Source organism: Emiliania huxleyi (assembly GCF_000372725.1).
Source record: "Emiliania huxleyi CCMP1516 unplaced genomic scaffold EMIHUscaffold_36, whole genome shotgun sequence".
Classification (NCBI taxonomy): Eukaryota; Haptophyta; order Isochrysidales; family Noelaerhabdaceae; genus Emiliania; species Emiliania huxleyi.
Window position 1 is genome coordinate 767,770 of NW_005199274.1, and position 16,633 is coordinate 784,402.

The window sequence follows — 16,633 nt, forward strand, 5'->3', positions numbered from 1 at the left end:
GCTACCAGGTCACAGTATGGGTTCGGGACGTATTCACAGCAGTGTCGGGTCACGTGGGGGTAGGGGAGTACCAGTGACGTGACGTGACGTGATGACGCGTAATGCAGGCGGGCTGGATTTCTTCTTCGGGTGGGTGAAAAAAAAACTCGCGGCGGGGGCAATCCCGAGAGTCAATCCGATTGCAATCCAGTGGAATTGCAATTTGCAAATCGCAATCCAAATTTAATCAGTCAGGTCTCAGCTCGGGAGCAATCAATGATTTGCAGTCCGATTGCATGCAATCCCATACTCCGAACTCAGATTTCTTCTTTAAGTTGCAGACCAGGAATGCTAGTGCTATCCTGCCCTATGGGAGGCAGAGGGAGGGGGGGGGGGGGCAGAGGTAAGGTGTGTTCCCGGGCATTCACACTATATTCCTGAGATAATTGGGCGACTATATCCATAAGGGATTTCATCCCTTTTTGGTTTGGAGATTCGTGTTCCGTTTCGGTTTTGGGTAAAACGTATATTGCACTCTTCGCTCCGATGCGGCCCCTGCCTGGCCTCTTGCTCCTATTCGGGAGCTATGGCGGGACCGCTTCGAGTATGGCTTCTCCTCTTCTCCACCGGCCAGAACGGCCTCGCATCGCCGAGGCCGACACCACCATCGACACGACAGCGTCGGACATCATGGCACCGCCAACTTGTGCGCTGCCAAACCTTGCACCCTATATGGCAGTCACCACTTACGTGCCCGGCATGTTCGAGCACAACCCTATGCGGGCTGAAGGGTCTGAACAATGCACTCGGCCGGCCTCTTCGAGCCCGTTCGAGCCCACCATTCGTTTCGACAATCCAGTTTCTGAGTTCTTATCGCTATTTGCACATTTCGAACCAGAACAAAGATCAAAGTGAGGACATGTACATGTTGTTGTTGTGTGCCTCCACCCACACTACCTCCCAGGTGATGGAGCACGCGCTACAGTCGGCTCCTGAGGCGGCGTTGGGTCGTGTCGCCTCCCCTCCCCGGGGGGTCGGGCCGGCTTGCGCGAGGGAGTTTTCCGTGGCGGCTGAAATTCTATTTTTGCTTGGCCGGCCTCGTCCTTCCTTCCTCGGCTCGATCGAGTCCGTCGTGCGTCGAGACGGACCAACCATCCATCCTGATGACGGGGTCTGGGTACGGCTTTGTAGGTCTATGGCCTCCCGTAGTCCCGCGGTCGGCGGCGCTCTCTTGCGATACTAATAATTAAATTAAAGAAATCAATAATTCTAATGCAACGCAAGAAGTTCCACGTGTCATCGTTCAAAGGAGGTCACAGGTCAGCAGGGCGAGCCAAAGCCGAGCCGTCTGCAACCGCAACAGTAGTCTCACTGGGCATGGCTGTGGCGTGGCTGATTGCTGCCGTCGCCCTGCCGGTGCCGTCCGGCCTGCTCGCCGTCAACACGACCCGCTTCCGTATTCTGCAGGTCAGCGACACTCACTGCCTCGGGGACGCCACCGACGCCGCCACACACAGCTTCATCCGCGAGGCTGTCAAAGGGGAGCAGCCCGACTTGGTGGTATTCAGCGGCGATCAGCTGGATGCCAATGCGGTCCAGCTCCGGCGGGCCATGCTTGCAACCCTTCGGGCGGCGGGGAGGCCCTTCCTGGCCCTCAGTGGCAACCACGACAATAGGGGTGAGGTGGAGGCCTCATCCAGGCTGGCGGGAGCGCTCGGCGTCCAGGTGGAGGGCGGCCGTTTCCTCGACCTCACCGACAGGCAAGGTAAGCGCCTCTTCCGGCTCTGGGCCTTTGACTGGCTCGAGGAGCGGGACTGGGAGGGCCGCGCCAGGCAGCGGTGCGCTCGTCCAGCCACGCGGCTCCTCGCCCAACACAAGCTCACCTGCCGGTCCATATGACACGCGCCTCCTCGCCCAACACAAGCTCACCTGCCGGTCCCTCCGTGACAGAGAGCGCTTCCACGACCTCTCCGTCCGAGACCCCGTCAAGGCGCTCGCCTTTGTGCACATGCCGACGCCCGAGTTCGCGGAGGAGGGCCGCCCGACGAGGCCGGTTGGCAACGCGCTGGAGCCAGTGTCGTCGACGTGGGCGGACGACGGATGGACCGAGGCCCTTGGCGCACAGGGCGTGCTCGGCATCTTTGCGGGCCACGACCACACCAACGACTATTGCGTGGAGTCGCACGCGCTGCCGGCCCTCTGCTACGCGGGCTATGCCGGGGTCGGGGCATATGGAGCTCCCGTGGAGCGGAGGTTGCGCGTCATCGAGCTGCAGGGCCTCGGGAAGCCACGGCCGGCCATCTGGACCTGGAAGCGAGTGGAGCCGAGTGAGGAGGGGCAGGAGGGGAGGACCATCGATGTGCAGAGGCTGGTGTGAGTGAGCCATGGAGTGAGCTTCAACCCCTGTGTAAATAAATAAATAAAAACGGACACCTCTCTACTGTGAGATGGGTAAAAAGGAACAGGCCCCCGCCCTTGCGATCTTTGTGCAGGGTTCTTTGTGGGTGTGGTCGGCGACTAGCCGGGGTCGTCCTCCCGGTGGGGGACTAGCACTAGCCGTCTTCCACATGGTCCCTCGGGTCCCTGCTGCTCCTAATCTCTTCGTACAACCCCTGTGTACACAGCGAGGGAGCCTGTCTTATTTGGACAGGCCCTGGGGGCAGCGGGTTCTTACAAATCGGACTAGACAGGAATGACTGCGGAGCGGCCTGCTCCTCACTCCAACGTAGCCGTCGCGTCGCGGGCGAGGGGCGCCGCCGGCGCTTTTAGGTTTTAGCTCTCAGGCTTTTTGGAACCCGAGGAGCGAGGTTTGGCCCAGCCCCCCAGGTACCGATTTTGTCGAATTTATTTCAAAATCTGCAGGCGCAGTCCGCAGAGCGCCTGCAAAAATTTGGAAGGAATTTGCGGTCGCGGGTCGGTCCTGATTTGCATCAAGATCTTTCAAATTTGCGGTGTGGAGTTGGGGGGTTGGTAGGGTTAGGGTTAAGGTTCGGGTTCGGGTTCGGGTTAGGATTAGGAGATTAGGATTAGAGTTAGGGTTAGTCTTGTTGTGTCTGTATATGCCAGCGTTGCAGGGTTCTGCGCTGGGATCTGGCCCCAGCACCGACGAGTAAGACTCAGCCCCGCACGCTGCCTGACCCCACCAATCGCCGCCTCAGGGCGCCAGCCACCTCTTACACGTGGCCGGCGCTCTCTCGCGGCAAAAGGGTCGAGCGAGCGGGCAGAGTCGCGATGTCTAAGCAGCTGGCGGCGATGACCAGCAAGGTGAACAAGTCGGACACCACCCTCCACCCGGCGCTTTGTGCTCCACAAGGGAGTCCTTCTGAGCGGCGCGCCACTGGCGCGCGCCGCGGTCGACCACAACTGTAAAGTGAGATACAGTACACATGTTGTATGTTCATGGTTGAAGAGTTCAACCCACCGGCAATACCAATAGCGAATAGGAATAGCGCGTGTTCCACACGGCGTGTCTGGTGAGTGGTGTCTCCGAGGAAGGGAGTCAGTACAGAGCGAGAGGTCTGACTCAAAGGGAGAGTGTAGATCTAGATCTGTCCTCACGATTTTGGGGCCCAACATTTTTCTTTCTTTGATCTCAATATCTCCACGCGCAAAACGAAAAGGTAGCTGAGGCGGCGGCGCTGCCAGAGGCGACGCACGCGGTGGTAGACACCGTCGGCATGAAGGAGGACTTTGCGCGCACCTGGCGGGAGCACGTCGTCGCGCCCGGCTCGCTGCTCGAGGAGGCGATGCTCGAGGCGGTCGGGCTGCACCGGATGCGGACGACGCCGCCGCAGGGCATGAAGGGCGCGTGGAAGAGGCTCGCGCCCGGGATCCCGAATCCATGGATCATGCGTGGGAATCCGAGGGCGGGAGCCTAGAATTGTGTGTTGTACCATCAGTCCTTCGGATCACGGATCCTTTCTCTTTCTTCGGATCCGTGCTGCGAGGCGCCGAGGCCTCTTCCACGACAAGACTCAAGAGAAAAAAATCGCACTTGCGAGCACTTTTGTCTTTCTTGTCCGGAGGCGGCGCTAGACGCCGATCGTCTGACCACCGTTTGGCCGCTTGAAGGAAAGAAAACGCACAACCCAAGGGAGGGATGGGAGAACGGCACGCCGCCACCACACAGGGATTTTAAGGAGAGGAGTGTGGTGCGCTAGCCGTCGCCCACCCTGGGGAGTCTGCCTCTTCGTATCTCTTTTCGCAGTCTCTCGCCGCTTCTCGCTGCAACCTTCATGCCACCTCGCGGCCGTCCCACTCTCGTCGGTCTCTCCCTTGTCACTTCCTCCTCTGTCGCGTCGTTCTCTTCTGCCTCGTCCTGCGACGCCGCCGCCTGCCGGTCCCTTGTTCTCGCGGCTTCTTTCGCCTTGCGCAACTCCGTCCTCCTCGCGGCGTATCCTGGCCCCTCGAGTCTATCAAGCTCTTGCGCGCCGTCGGCTCGGGGGATTTTTTCTCTTCTTGATCACGCCAGGTCTAGCGAGACGCAGGTGGGAGCGGAGAGAGCATCCCCCAGCGAACCACTCTGCCGTTACGCGTGGCATCCCAACACCCACCAATCGCCTCGGGTTAATGTCTAGAGCGCGCGCGCAGCACCGCGCAGCACCGCGCAGCCAGTTCGCCGCGCTGCACTCCACCCGCGGCGCGGCGCAGAGAGCGTGATCTCGTTGCACCCTTGCATCCAGCGAAAGAGCTGAGCCCATTGTGCACTTCTCTACACCGTGCCCCGCCTCTGGTGCTGAACAACTCTCGCCGCCTCGCGCAGGACCCGGCCGGGCGCCGAGGCAGCAGCCAGATGATGCCTGGCGCAGGTCTGCCGGTGCCAGCGTCGTCGCAGTCGCCGCCTGCGCCCTTCTGCGGCGTGCCGGGCGACACCATGCAAGCCATGGCGCAAGCGACGTGGAGCCAGGTCGGCGATATGGCTGCTCCCGGAGCTCAGGCGCTCGGCGCGCCGCAGCCCGCGCCCGGCGCCGGAGGCATCTGCCCTGTTGGCGGCGCCGCAGCAGTCGGCACGCAGCCGCAGCTCGGCGCGGAGCAGTCGTCCATCTCTCTGAGCGCGCAGGCGGAGCTGGAGCTGGAGCTGTCGCTGCGCGGCTCCCTCCTCGTGCAGCAGCAGCGCAGGATCGTCCAGCTCGAGGACGAGCTCCAGCGCGCGTGGGCCGAGATTGACCGCCTGCGGACCAAAGTCGCCGCAGTCGAGCGCGAGCGGCAGCGCTCCGAGGACGACTCGCAGAAGCAGGCGCGCCACGCCCGCCGCGCCTCCCGCCCCGCCGTGCCGCGCCGCGTCCGCCGCCCCTCCCGGGTGTTGTCCCCCCTCCCCCGCCCCCCGGTGGTGGCGTTCGCCCCCCATCCCCCCCCCTTGGGGGGGGGCCTTTCCAGCCGCGCCGGAAAAAAATCGGGGCGCGCCATTCCGCCCTGTAGGCACCCCCCCCCCCCCCCCCGCGCGCCCCGCCCCCCCCGCGCTGAGCCGGTGACGCCTGGTGGTCCCTCCCGCGCGCGCAGCCGCGCTACTGGACGCCCGAGGAGCATCGCCTCTTCATGGAGGCCGTCCAGCGGTTTGGCTGGAAGGACGTCAAATCCATCGCGCAGCACGTCGGCACGCGCACGCCGACGCAGGTCCGTTCGGAGAAGTGTCCACCGCGCGGCGAGGGCCGTTGGCGCTAGCGCGCCACGCGCCGCCCACCCGCCCTCTCTCTCTCGCTCTCGCCGCCGCTTCAGACAGCCCCCCCGCCCCCTCCTGCCAGGTGCGCACGCACGCGCAGAAGCTCTTCCTGCGGCAGCAAAAGGAGCAGACGGGGATAATGCAGCCCATCAAGAATGGGCGCTCCGACATGCCCGCACTGACGAGCAATCTCTCGGCCAGCAGCGCAGACCACACCTTCTCGCCGATGCCGGCGACCGCAGAGGAGGTTGCCGCCTCGTCCAATGGCGGCCAGATGGCGACGGGCTACCTGGCGCAGCTCACCGACGCCGCCGAGGGGATGGACTCCGCCCCCGCGCCCGCGCCAGTCCCCGCGGTCTTTGCCAACGCCACCGCGCCAACCGTGCCGGCCATGCCCGGCGTGCCCGCGCCGCCCTCCGCGAGCGTCGCTGCGGCGGTCGCCGCGGCCGCCGCGTCGTCTGCTGCAGCGCAGGTCAACCAGCCGAGGGTGGAGGTGCTGCCGAGCGGCCTCGGCGGCCTCGGCGGGCTCGGCGGCGGAGCCGCATCGTGATCGGACCCGCCCTCGCCCTCTCGCATGTCTTTGGGCAGGTTGAGGGCGGCCGAGGGCGCGGGAGCGCAGGGTGTGGAGGAGGCAGCAGGGCGGCTGGCCGGCGAGGCGACCCTCGCCTGGTCGCCGTGGTGGCCGCCGCCGGCGGGCGATGCAACGGTCCGCCGGCGCGCGCATCTGAGCAGGGAGATCGGAGGTGGTCCGGGTCCCGGGAGCGAATGCATAATATAGAGAGGAGGCCGGAAGATAGAGCGGATCGCGCTGCTGCTTACCGCGACCGGGGAGAGTCGTTCTGAGAGTCCAAGAGTGTGACTGAGACATGTGCCGTGCGCCTGGATTAGAGTTGGACGCGCTTGACGAACACATGATGTGCCCGTTTTTCACTGGCCCTCGTCGCACCGTCGCGGTCGCGGCGGGGCGCTCGCCCCGCCGGCATCGAGCCGGGGAGGGTGCCTGAGCCCTGGCTGTCAGGCTGTCACCTGTCAGGTGCTGTCAGGTGATCTGTCGGTCTGTCGGGCAGCTGTCAGGCACTGTCAGGTGCCTCTGTCAGACCAGCTGTCAGGTGCTGTCAGTGCTGTCGGGTGCTGTCGGGTGCGTGTCTGACAGGCGAGGGGATCTGTAGCTGTCGGGTGCTGTCGGAGCTGTCGGGTGTTGCTGTCAGACGCTGTCGGAGCTGTCAGAGCTGTCAGGCTGCTGCTGCTGTCAGACGTTGGGCTGTTGCTGTCAGGTGCTGTCAGGTGGTGCTGTCGGGGTGCTGTCAGGCTCTGACACACACCAGCCACACTTATGACACTATCAAGAGGAGACCAGCAGGACTCTACTACACATGCTCTCAGCCTCTCCTCCTACACGGCGTGATCACGCCGGCGCCGCGGCGGCCGCCTGGGGAGCGCATATGGCGGCGCAGGCGCAGGCGGCGGCGGCGGCACAGACGGCGGCGGCCACCCCCACCCAGACGCCGTAGGCATATGACTGTAGGGCCCCAGAAGGCTAGCTGGTAGCTTCATTTGTAGTAGCACAGCCGCCGGTGCTAGAGAGGGGTCCCCGCAGACGCGCAGAGGTGTGGCGGGACGGGAGGGTTGTCGGTTGAGAGAGAGACCCATGACCATCCCATGACTACATGGATCACACTCACATGTCTTTGCATGTAATTTTGTTATACCCTCATGGGGCACAAGAAAGAGGCTCTACGGGGTCTGTGTACGGTCTGTGCTGCTGTCGGGCTGTCAGCGCTGCTGTCAGGCCACTGTGTGCTGTCGGGCTGTTAGGCAGCTGTCAGGCTGTCACGTTAGCGCCTGACAGCGACGGGACCCCTCGCCTGTCAGACTCTGCTATCAGGCTGTCAGACACGTGCTGTCAGACTATCGCAGAGAAAGTGCTGTCAGCGCTGTCAGGCTGTCGGGCACTGTCAGGCGCTGTCCGGGGTTTGCTGTCAGGCTGTCAGACCGCGGCTCAGGAGGGTGCACCACCCGCCCCCAAACGCGGGTCCGGACCCCCCTCGTCGCCAGAGAATCCCTCCAGAGAGCTACCCACCGCTCGGGCCAGAGAGCTACCCACCGCGCAGACCCCAGAGACTCCCTCCAGTACGCTCCCTCCCTCGCCCGCCCCCCCACCCCCCGCCCCCCGCCCGGTTGCCACTGCGCACAGCGTCCTTTTTCGCGCGGCTAGGCCGCCTCCGCCTTGGCCCTCTCAGCGGCCGCTGACGCGCGCCTCGCCTTGGCGGCAGCGACCGCCGCCTCGGCTGCCTCCTCTGCTTCCTCTGCCGCCGCCGCTGCTGCCGCTGCTGCACCTGCCGCTGCTGCCGCCTGCGCCGTCGCAACGGCCGCCTCCTCCTCCGCTGCCGCGGCCGCCGCCTCCTCCTCTGCCGCTGCCAGAGCGTCGGCCTCGGCTTCCGCCTCCCGGCGCGCCTCCGCTGCCACCAAGGCTGCCTCCTCACCCGCCTCCGCCGTCTCCTCCTCGCTTCCCTCACTCGCCGCCTCGGCCTCCTCTCCCAACGCCTCCGCCAACCCCGCGACCGACGTCTCCGCCGTGATGCCGTACCGAATCCGCTCCTCGTGGAGCGTCTCGAGAAGCCTGATCAACCCCTCCCTGTCCAACTTCGCGGGCTTGGCTGCAGCTGCCTCTGACGCCGCCTCGGGATCCTGCGACGACCCAGCGCCGCCACTCCCGCCGCCCTTCTTCTTCTTCTTCCCCTTCTTGCCCTTGCCGCGCTTCTCCGCCTCGACCTCCGCCAGCAGCTCCTCGGCGTGCCGCGCCGCCTCCGCCTCCGCCGCCGCCCTCTCCGCCGCCCTCTCCGCCGCCCCCGCAGCCCACGCCGCCTCCTTCACCGCCTTCTCTGCCGCCTTCTTGGCTGCTGCCACGGCCGCCGCGTGCTCCTCGAGGGCGCGCACGCACTCGGTGTGGCCCTTCTCCTTGGCAAGTTGCAGCGCTGTGCGTCCAGACTCCGTGCTCAACGTCGCGTCGGCGCCCGCCCGCAGCAGGCAGTGGAGAGCGGCGGGGTGTCCCTTGACAGCGGCGAACATCAGCGCGGTGAAGCCGCTGCTGTTCTGCTGGTTGATCTCTGCGCCGTGCCGCAGCAGCAGCTCGACCACCCGCTCGTGGCCTTGTCGGGCGGCCAACATCAGCGCGTTCCAGCCGGCATTGTCCTGCAGGTTGATCTCCGCCCCGTGCTGCAGCAGCGTCGCGGCCAGCCGCTCGTGGCCGTAGAAGGCGGCGAACATCAGCAGCGTAATGCCGCTCACACCCGCACGAGTGAAAGTCGCGTCCACCCGCCCGCCGCCGTCGAGCCACACCAGCACCGCCGCCTCTTCGCCTTGCTTAGCCGCCGCCACGACCTCCTCGGGGACGGCCTCCTCGCCCGTTCCGCTCTCCACGCCGCCAGAAGAGGACGCGGCAGTAGGTGCCGCCGCTGCCCCCTTGCCCGAGGCGGCACCGCCGTCCGCCCCTGCGCCGCCCGCCGCGCCGATGTCCTCGGGAACAGGCCCGCTGCTGCCGCCCGAAGCGCTGCCTGCCCCCGCGCCGCCCGCCTCGACCGCCGCCGCGTCGCGCCTCTCCGCCGCCACCTCGCCGAGAAACGTCTTGACAGCGGCGACGCACTCGGTGTGGCCCTTCTCCTTGGCGATCTGCAGCGCTGTGTGGCCGTCCGCAGTGCGCAGCGCCATGTCTGCGCCCGCCCGCAGCAACTGGAGCACGACGACAGGGTGGCCGTAGAAGGCGGCGCTCGCGAGCGCAGTGTAGCCGTTGCCGTCCTGCAGGTCGATCTCTGCCCCGTGCCGCAGAAGCAAGTCGACCACGCGCTCGTGGCCCGTGACGGCGGCGAGTATCAGCGCAGTGCAGCCGTCTCTGGCTTGAAGATTGATCTCCGCGCCGTGCTGCAGAAGCGTCTCGACCACCTGCACGTGGCCTTGGTCGGCGGCGGCAATCAGCGCCGCATCGCCGTTGCTACTTTGTGCGTTCGCCTCCGCGCCGCCCTTCAGCAGAACCTCGACCAGCTGCTTGTGACCGTTGGCGGCGGCGATCAGCAGGAGCGTAAAGCCACTCACACCGCCACGCACGCACGTCGCATCAACCCGCCCGTCCCCGGCGAGCCACGTCTGCACCACGCTCACCTTGCCGTTCACCGCCGCTGTCTCGATCTTTTTCGGCAGCGCGAGCGGCGCAGCCTCTGGCGCCGTCGAAGCGCGTCCGCGCCGGGAGGCGGCTGAGCCAGCCAGCTTTTGTCGGCCAGGCATGGGAGCGCTCGTAGAGCCCTCAACCAAATCGCTGTTGGCATGAATGGCGCGCGCGGAATAAAGAATTTTACGGTCCGCTCAGCTTGACGGGAGAATGCGATCCGTTATCGTGAAAAAAAATGGGCGCGATGAGACGAGAGGAGACGGGCTCGACTATAGGCTCTAGGCACTGGGCGATAGCCGCTCGAGACGATACCTCATTGCCCCGGCGCCCACGTCTCGACCTTCTTGGGCAGCAGCTGGTTGGACAGGTCCTCCCCGTGGCCTAGGCAGGCGTCCTCGCCCTGGCCCCAGGTAAACACGGCGCCGTCGGTGGCGAGGGCGAGGCTGTGCCCGCCTCCCGCCGACACAGCGACGACGCGTTGCCCCGCCAAGGCCTCGATCTTCATTGGCAGCAGCTGGCTCTGCGTGTCGCCGTGGCCCAACCTGCCGTAGCCTCCATTGCCCCAGCTCCAGACAGCTCCGTCGGCCGTGCGGGCGATGCTGTGGCAGGATCCAGCCGACGCAGCGACGACGCGCTGGTCAGCCAAGGCCTCGACCTTCTTGGGCAGCAGCTGGTTGTGGCCGTCGCCGTGGCCCAACTGGCCATGGTATCCGTCCCAGCCCCAGCTCCAGACGGCGCCGTCGGTGGTGATGGCGAGGCTGTAGCTGCCTCCAGCCGACACAGCGACGACGCGAAGGCCAGCGATGCCCTCGATCTTCTTCGGCAGCAGCTGGCTCTGCTGGTCGCCGTGGCCCAGCCGGCCTTGGCCTCCGTGGCCCCAGCTCCAAACGGCGCCGTCAGTGGTGATGGCGAGGCTATGGTAGTCCCCAGCCGACACAGCGACGACGCGCTGGTCAGCAAAGGCCTCGACCTTCTTGGGCAGCAGCTGGCGCTGCGTGTCGCCGTGGCCCAGCTTGCCTAAGCCTCCACCGCCCCAGCTCCAGACGGCGCCATCGGCGGTGAGGGCGAGGCTGTGCATTTCCGCAGCCGACGCAGCGACGACGCGCTGGCCCGCCAAAGCCTCGACCTTCTTGGGCTGCAGCTGATTCTGCTGGTCGCCGTGGCCCAGCTGGCCTTGCCATCCCAAGCCCCAGCTCCAGACAGCGCCGTCGGCGGTGTGAGCGAAGCTGTGGCCATCTCCAGCAGACACGCTCACGGCGCGCTCGTCACCCAGCGTCGACGGGAGGCGGGTCGGCGTGTTGAGCCGCGTCACGCCCTCGCCGTGCCCGAGGAGCCCTGGAAAAATCACGTGAGGCGTCCAGCTCTCAGCCTTTCCGCACGACGAGAGCCGCCCCTCGCCGGCGATGAAGAGGCTGTGCCGAAAGCCTGCCGCCGCCCTGGCCGGCGGGTTGGACTCGCGCAGCAGCGACGAATAGCACAGCCACCGCACGGCGCAGCCCTCGCCCTCTGGCTGCGCCGGCAGCTCGTAGCCGCGCTCTTGCGCCCACAAGCGGATGCCCTCCAGCGCAAGCGAGGCGTGGAAGAGGAGCGAGACGGCCGCGACTCGAGCGATGTCGGCGGGGTCGCAGCGAGAGACGACGCGCACGAGGAGGTCCGTGGGGAGGTCGAGGAGGCGGGTGGGCGGCGTGCTCGGCGAGGGCGCGGCGGTGGCGGCGGGGGCGAGGCTGCGCGAGCGGCGCGGCGGGGCAGACATCGCGAGATAAAGAAAACAGACTTCACGCTTTTTTTCTTTGTTTTTCCGAAGAGTTGGCCGATCGGAAAGCCTTGACTAAATCGTTGCGCGGCCTTCGGGCGGGGCTGCGCCTCGGTGCCCCCCACCCCCCACCCCCCACCCCCCAGCATCCATGGAAGCCCCCAAGCATCCATGGAAGCCCCCAAGCATCCATTGAGACCCCCCAGGGAGACCCCCCAGGGAGACCCCCCAGGGAGACCCCCCAGGGAGACCCCCCAGGGAGACCCCCAAGGGAGACACCCCAGGGAGACCCCTCGCGGCAAACGGAGTCCCTCCGACGGCTAGAAAAGAGGATCCGACGTTTCGCCATCACAGCCGATCACCGCCGGACGCCTAAAATCGGCGACGAACTATGAGCGACCCCCCCGATGCTGCGTGGCTTGACGCTCTCTTGGGCGGGACCGACGGCGTGGAGATCCCGCCTCAGTCGCAAGGCGTTGGTTCAATCGCGCTCAGTCAGATGTACCGTGACGCAGCCATGCTGGAGCAGGAGTCGTTGGCACTCGCCGCCGAGTCGCCGAAACGCCGATTTGAGTCCGAGATGCCCTCGGCAGTCCCCAAGATGGCGAAGACGTCTGTCTCTCAGACGCACGTCTCGACTCCCGCCACGGCCTCGCCTGCCGGGCCCCAAAACGCCGGCAACGGAGGGCGGTGCTTCAGGTGCGGCCGGGCGGGCCACTGGTCCCGCGACTGCACCCACATTGCAATGGCCATGACCGCTCGCATGTCCTCGCCCTGCCACGTCTGCGGCGGCAGGATCAACCCCACCTCCGACCGCATCTGCCGGCTCAGCGTCGGGCCGTACGCGGGCAAGTGGGCGCACCACAGCTGCGCTCTCAACCATCTCGTCAACCTCGGCTTTATCACCGCCGAGGACGCGAGCAACGTGGAGATCTGAGCCCGCCCTGCCCACACTGTGGTTGGCGAGGACGAGGTGGTCGTCCTTTCTGCACCGAAGCCCTCGGATGAAGCTCGATGGCATGCGCGCCTCGGCCCGAGCCGATGACTGCCGATCTGAGCGGAGCGGTAGGGTCGACCAGCGAGATCCAGAAGGCATGGAGAAGGTCCTCTTGCTCTGTCCACGGCTCGGTGCTGCCCCTCCTGCTCCGGTCGCATGTTGAGAGGTACTGGTTGATAGCAGCCGAGATATCGTCATCTGTACCGGCCGAGTCGTCGACGCCATCTCCGCGCCGGTACGTCCGCGCCTTCAGCGCCGCAGCGCGCTTGCTGTTGTCGGGGTCCGTGCACTCCATCACTGCACTGCGCACGGGATCGGGGCTGAGCTGCGCGGCGGTGACATTCCAGATGGCCTCGACGACCTGAGACGGCATGCGCTCTTGAAGGTACTTCTTGAGCCGTGGGAGTGCTTTTTGCACGCGTCTGCTTTGCGTTTGCCTACGGTGATCTCACCCATTTTGCCGCGGTCCAGTGTTGCACGCCAGCGCCGCATGATCAGCTCGAACTCGTCCGCGGCTGTCCAGCCATTGGTCTGCACGGGACGCTGTCCTGGCGGGGTGTGGTGGCGAGCGCGAAGTGCACTCACCAGTTCCCGAAGTGCCACTTCCGGGGATCCACGTCCACCAGTGAGCCACACATACCGGACATCATCACGTCGGCGTTGGCGTCAGGATAAGCGCTAGGGAGCGGATCGCATTCATCGCAGCCTCCGAGGCCGTCGGGAGCTAGGAGCGGGGCGGGGCCGTGATTGCACGTTCCACAAAAAGGGGACCACCGAAAACATAAAAAGGCTGGCCACGCTTTGCGAGCTGTGCCCGTGGCGCGTGAGCTTGTGGAGACAGACACTTGGCACACACACTCAGCGCCATGCGCAACTCCACGAGCGTGGGTTCTGGAAGACTAGCGAGAGCAGATGTGATGTATGGCTGGAGGCTGCGGCCCTGCAACTTGCACGCGCGGCGCCCACCTCTAACCCGACGTCGTCTTAAAGCTGCCAGTCCGCAGCCTCCAACCAGCCCACAACCGCAACGCTTCCGCCCCTCGCCGCCCAGCCGGCCTAGTCGTCCCAGAGCAGCATCGGCTCCACCAGCACCGGCGCGGTGGCGCCCATCCGGTGAGCGCGCGCGACGACCTGCGCGAGCCGCGCCTACATCTCGGGCGATCTCGGGGTGAATCTCGGCGCCCATCTCGGGCGACCTCGACGACGGACTTGCGCGACCTCGTCGTCGATCGGGTTGACAAGGAAGAGGTGCGTGACGAAGGAGAGGTCCAGGCCTACGGGAGAGCTCCAGGAAGGCTCGAGAAGGAGGCTCCCAGAAGGTGCGTTTTGAAGGAGAGGTCGAGGCCGTGGCTCCCGTCCTCGCGCAGCGTGAGGATGTGCGTGTCGGTGCGCCGCTCCTCCCACGCGACGCCTAGCCTCGGGCCCTCTCGGGTCCTCTCGCGCCCTCTCCTCAGCCCGAGGGGGGAGGGCCGAAGGGCACCCTGCAGCACGGGCACGCTGCCGAACGGCACCGGCGGCGAGCGCCCCAGCCAACAGGGGGGGCAGGCGCGCTGCGGCGCCCGCCACGCGCCGCACTTTGCCCACGCGCGCAGCTTGGCCGGCAGCATGTCGCCCGCCGGCCCGCCGGCTGGAGGAGGGGCGGCGCCCGCCGGCCAGCGGGGCGGAGGCAGCTTGCTGCCCGCGAGCGGGCCCGCGTCGATCCAGACCTGTCGAGACAAGGCGAGGGCGTGCGGAGACGTCGAGGCGTGGGTGGAGGGTGCCGCAGCGTGCAGTCGGCCGCACCTCCCGCACGGCGGCGGTGAGGAGGGCCGGGTTGCGGTACGTGTCGAAGTCGCGCAGCTGCCAGCGGCGGTACGCGCCGCCGCCGCCCTCACGCACGAGCACGCGCTCCTCCTCGACGAGCCACTAGGGAGGGGGGAGGGGGGTAGGGGGGTAGGACGAGCCACTAGGGAGGGGGGAGGGGGGAAAGGGGGGGGTAGGGGGGTAGGACGAGCCACTAGGGGGGTAGGGGGGTAGGGGGGTAGGGGGGTAGGGGGGCAGGGGGTGGGGGTGGGGATAGGGGCTGGTCGTTAGTCGTTAGGGTGTAGCGGTCAGGGGTAGGGGGTAGTCGTAGGGTGTAGCGGTCAGGGGTTAGGGGGGGCGGATGCCGTCGCCGCCCACTCCTCCGCGGAAGGGTCCGCCTCCGCGTCGAGCGGGTCGCCCCCGTGCGGCGTCAGCGTCACCTGGAAGAGGAAGCGGTCGCACGCGTCGTGCTCCACCTGCGGCTCGTTCTCGTAGCCGCAGCGAGGGCAGCGCCGGAAGGTCTGCTTGTTGTGCCTACCCTCGGGCAATCCCGGGTAATCTCGGGGGATCTCGGGGCCCTTCGAACGCGCCGCTTTGCTGTGCCGGAAGCGCGCGAGCTCGGAGGAACGGAACGGTCCCCAGTGCTCAGCGACGGCGCCGCTGCCGAGGGCTAGCGTCAGGTGGCTGCTCACCTGGCAGAGATTCCCCGAGATTACCCGAGATTACCCGAGATTGACCGAGATTGCCCGAGAGTGCCCGTCAGGTGGCTGCTCACCTGGCTGAGGTCGTTGTCGAACTCGGAGAAGACGACTGCCTTCGGCCGTGGCCTGCCCGCCCCCTCCTTCCACCCGCGCCGCGCCGCTTGCATCACCTCGATCACCCGCCTCGCCACGCCCTCGCACACCCGCGATGTGTACGCGCGCTGGCCCGCCGCGCCGCCCGCCTCGCCGGGCAGCTTCGGGAGGATGGCGACGAAGAGGGGCAGCATCACCGGCGCGGGCAGCGCGAGGTCCGCCTGCGAGTGCGCGCGCGGGAACTCTCGGGCAATCTCGGGCAATCTCGGGCAATCTCGGGCAATCTCGGGCAATCTCGGGTAGTCTCGGGGGCGGCATCGCGGGAGGTGAGGGTTGCCGAACACCGCGACCAGCGCGTGAAGCAGCTGAGTACGGGCGAGCAACATGCCGCCTCGAGTGCCAGCTGGAGCGGCAGGGGGTGTGGGTTCCGCATCTGCGCGGAGGCGACACACCTTGGTGTGTCTGACCATCAGCGGCTTGAGCGTGCGCACGAGCACCTCGCGCGCCGCCGCCCGCCGGCGAGCGTCCGCTGCGGCGGGCTTGGCGACGGCGCGTGAGAATGCGCGCTCGCCCTCTGCCTCGGCGGTGGCCTCGTCGGCGCCCTCACTGTGGACATACGGCGAGGCGGTGCGGAGCGGAGCGCCGTACGTCGGCTCGCGGAGGAAGGCGAGCAGCCGCTGCAGCTGCTGCAGCTGCTTGGCGGGCTCGCCCGCACCGACCGGCGTTCCTGCGGGAAGCTTCGGAGCGGGCTCAGGACAGGGTCATGGGGGAGGGCCTCCTCGCCGCAACCGACCGGCGCGCCCGACATGACCCACCGCCGCTCGGCCGGCAGGGTTGCGATGAACCGATTCGCCTTGTCGCTCCAGCCCGCCGCCTCGTTTGCCCCAAGCTCGTGCCCCTCGTCAACCACCAGCCGGAGCCAGCGCAGCCGCATCAGTGAGCTGAGGCCGCCCGGCGGCCCGCCGCCGCGCGTCTTGTGCAAGAACTCGGACTGGCACCGCTCGTAGGTCGTGACGACGATCGAGCACGCGCCGAGCAGGTACTCGTCGGGGAGCGGCGGCCACGCCTCCACCTTTGGAAAGGCGAGGTGAGGTCAGGCCAGGCTGCACCGAGACGGGTGCCACGGGCGATTGAGAGTGCAGCGGCGGTGCACGTGGGTGACGCGTGCGAGGAGTGTGCGTGCGTGTGCGTGCGTGTGCGTGCGCGCGCGCGTGTGTGTGTCCACCTTTGGCTTGGAGGCTAATCTCGGGTAATCTCGGGTAATCTCGGGTAATCTCGGGTGTCCACCTTTGGCTTGGAGGGGAGCCGGAAGCCGCCGGCGGCCTGCCAGTCGCCGAGACCGTCGATCCAGACCGCGCAGCAGCTAGGGCTGCCGTCGTCTCCCCGCCGTAGCTGCAGCACGGCGGGGTCGACGTGCCTGCGGGACGTGTCGCGGACGTGTCGCGGACATGTCGCGAACGTGTCGCGGACATGTCGCGGACGTGTCGTGGACGTGTCGTGGACGTGT

General features: G+C 66.8%; 3 protein-coding genes across 3 annotated transcripts; 2 read left to right on the forward strand and 1 right to left on the reverse strand.

Moving 5' to 3' along the window:
* Positions 1-1,356: 1,356 nt before the first annotated feature.
* Positions 1,357-2,356, forward strand: EMIHUDRAFT_208926 (hypothetical protein; the record flags this gene model as incomplete). The annotated part of the gene is made up of 2 exons (XM_005772470.1): positions 1,357-1,817; positions 1,930-2,356. 2 exons carry the CDS (start codon positions 1,357-1,359, stop codon positions 2,354-2,356), a joined length of 888 nt encoding a protein of 295 aa, XP_005772527.1.
* Positions 2,357-4,475: 2,119 nt separating this feature from the next.
* Positions 4,476-6,550, forward strand: EMIHUDRAFT_436025 (hypothetical protein). The gene is made up of 3 exons (XM_005772471.1): positions 4,476-5,215; positions 5,479-5,592; positions 5,721-6,550. Exons 1-3 carry the CDS (start codon positions 4,772-4,774, stop codon positions 6,186-6,188), a joined length of 1,026 nt encoding a protein of 341 aa, XP_005772528.1. The 5' UTR covers positions 4,476-4,771; the 3' UTR covers positions 6,189-6,550.
* Positions 6,551-13,606: 7,056 nt separating this feature from the next.
* On the reverse strand, positions 13,607-14,157 carry EMIHUDRAFT_310632 (hypothetical protein; the record flags this gene model as incomplete). Its single annotated transcript, XM_005772472.1, has 4 exons — positions 13,607-13,696; positions 13,769-13,824; positions 13,960-13,961; positions 14,057-14,157. 4 exons carry the CDS (start codon positions 14,155-14,157, stop codon positions 13,607-13,609), a joined length of 249 nt encoding a protein of 82 aa, XP_005772529.1.
* Positions 14,158-16,633: the final 2,476 nt, after the last annotated feature.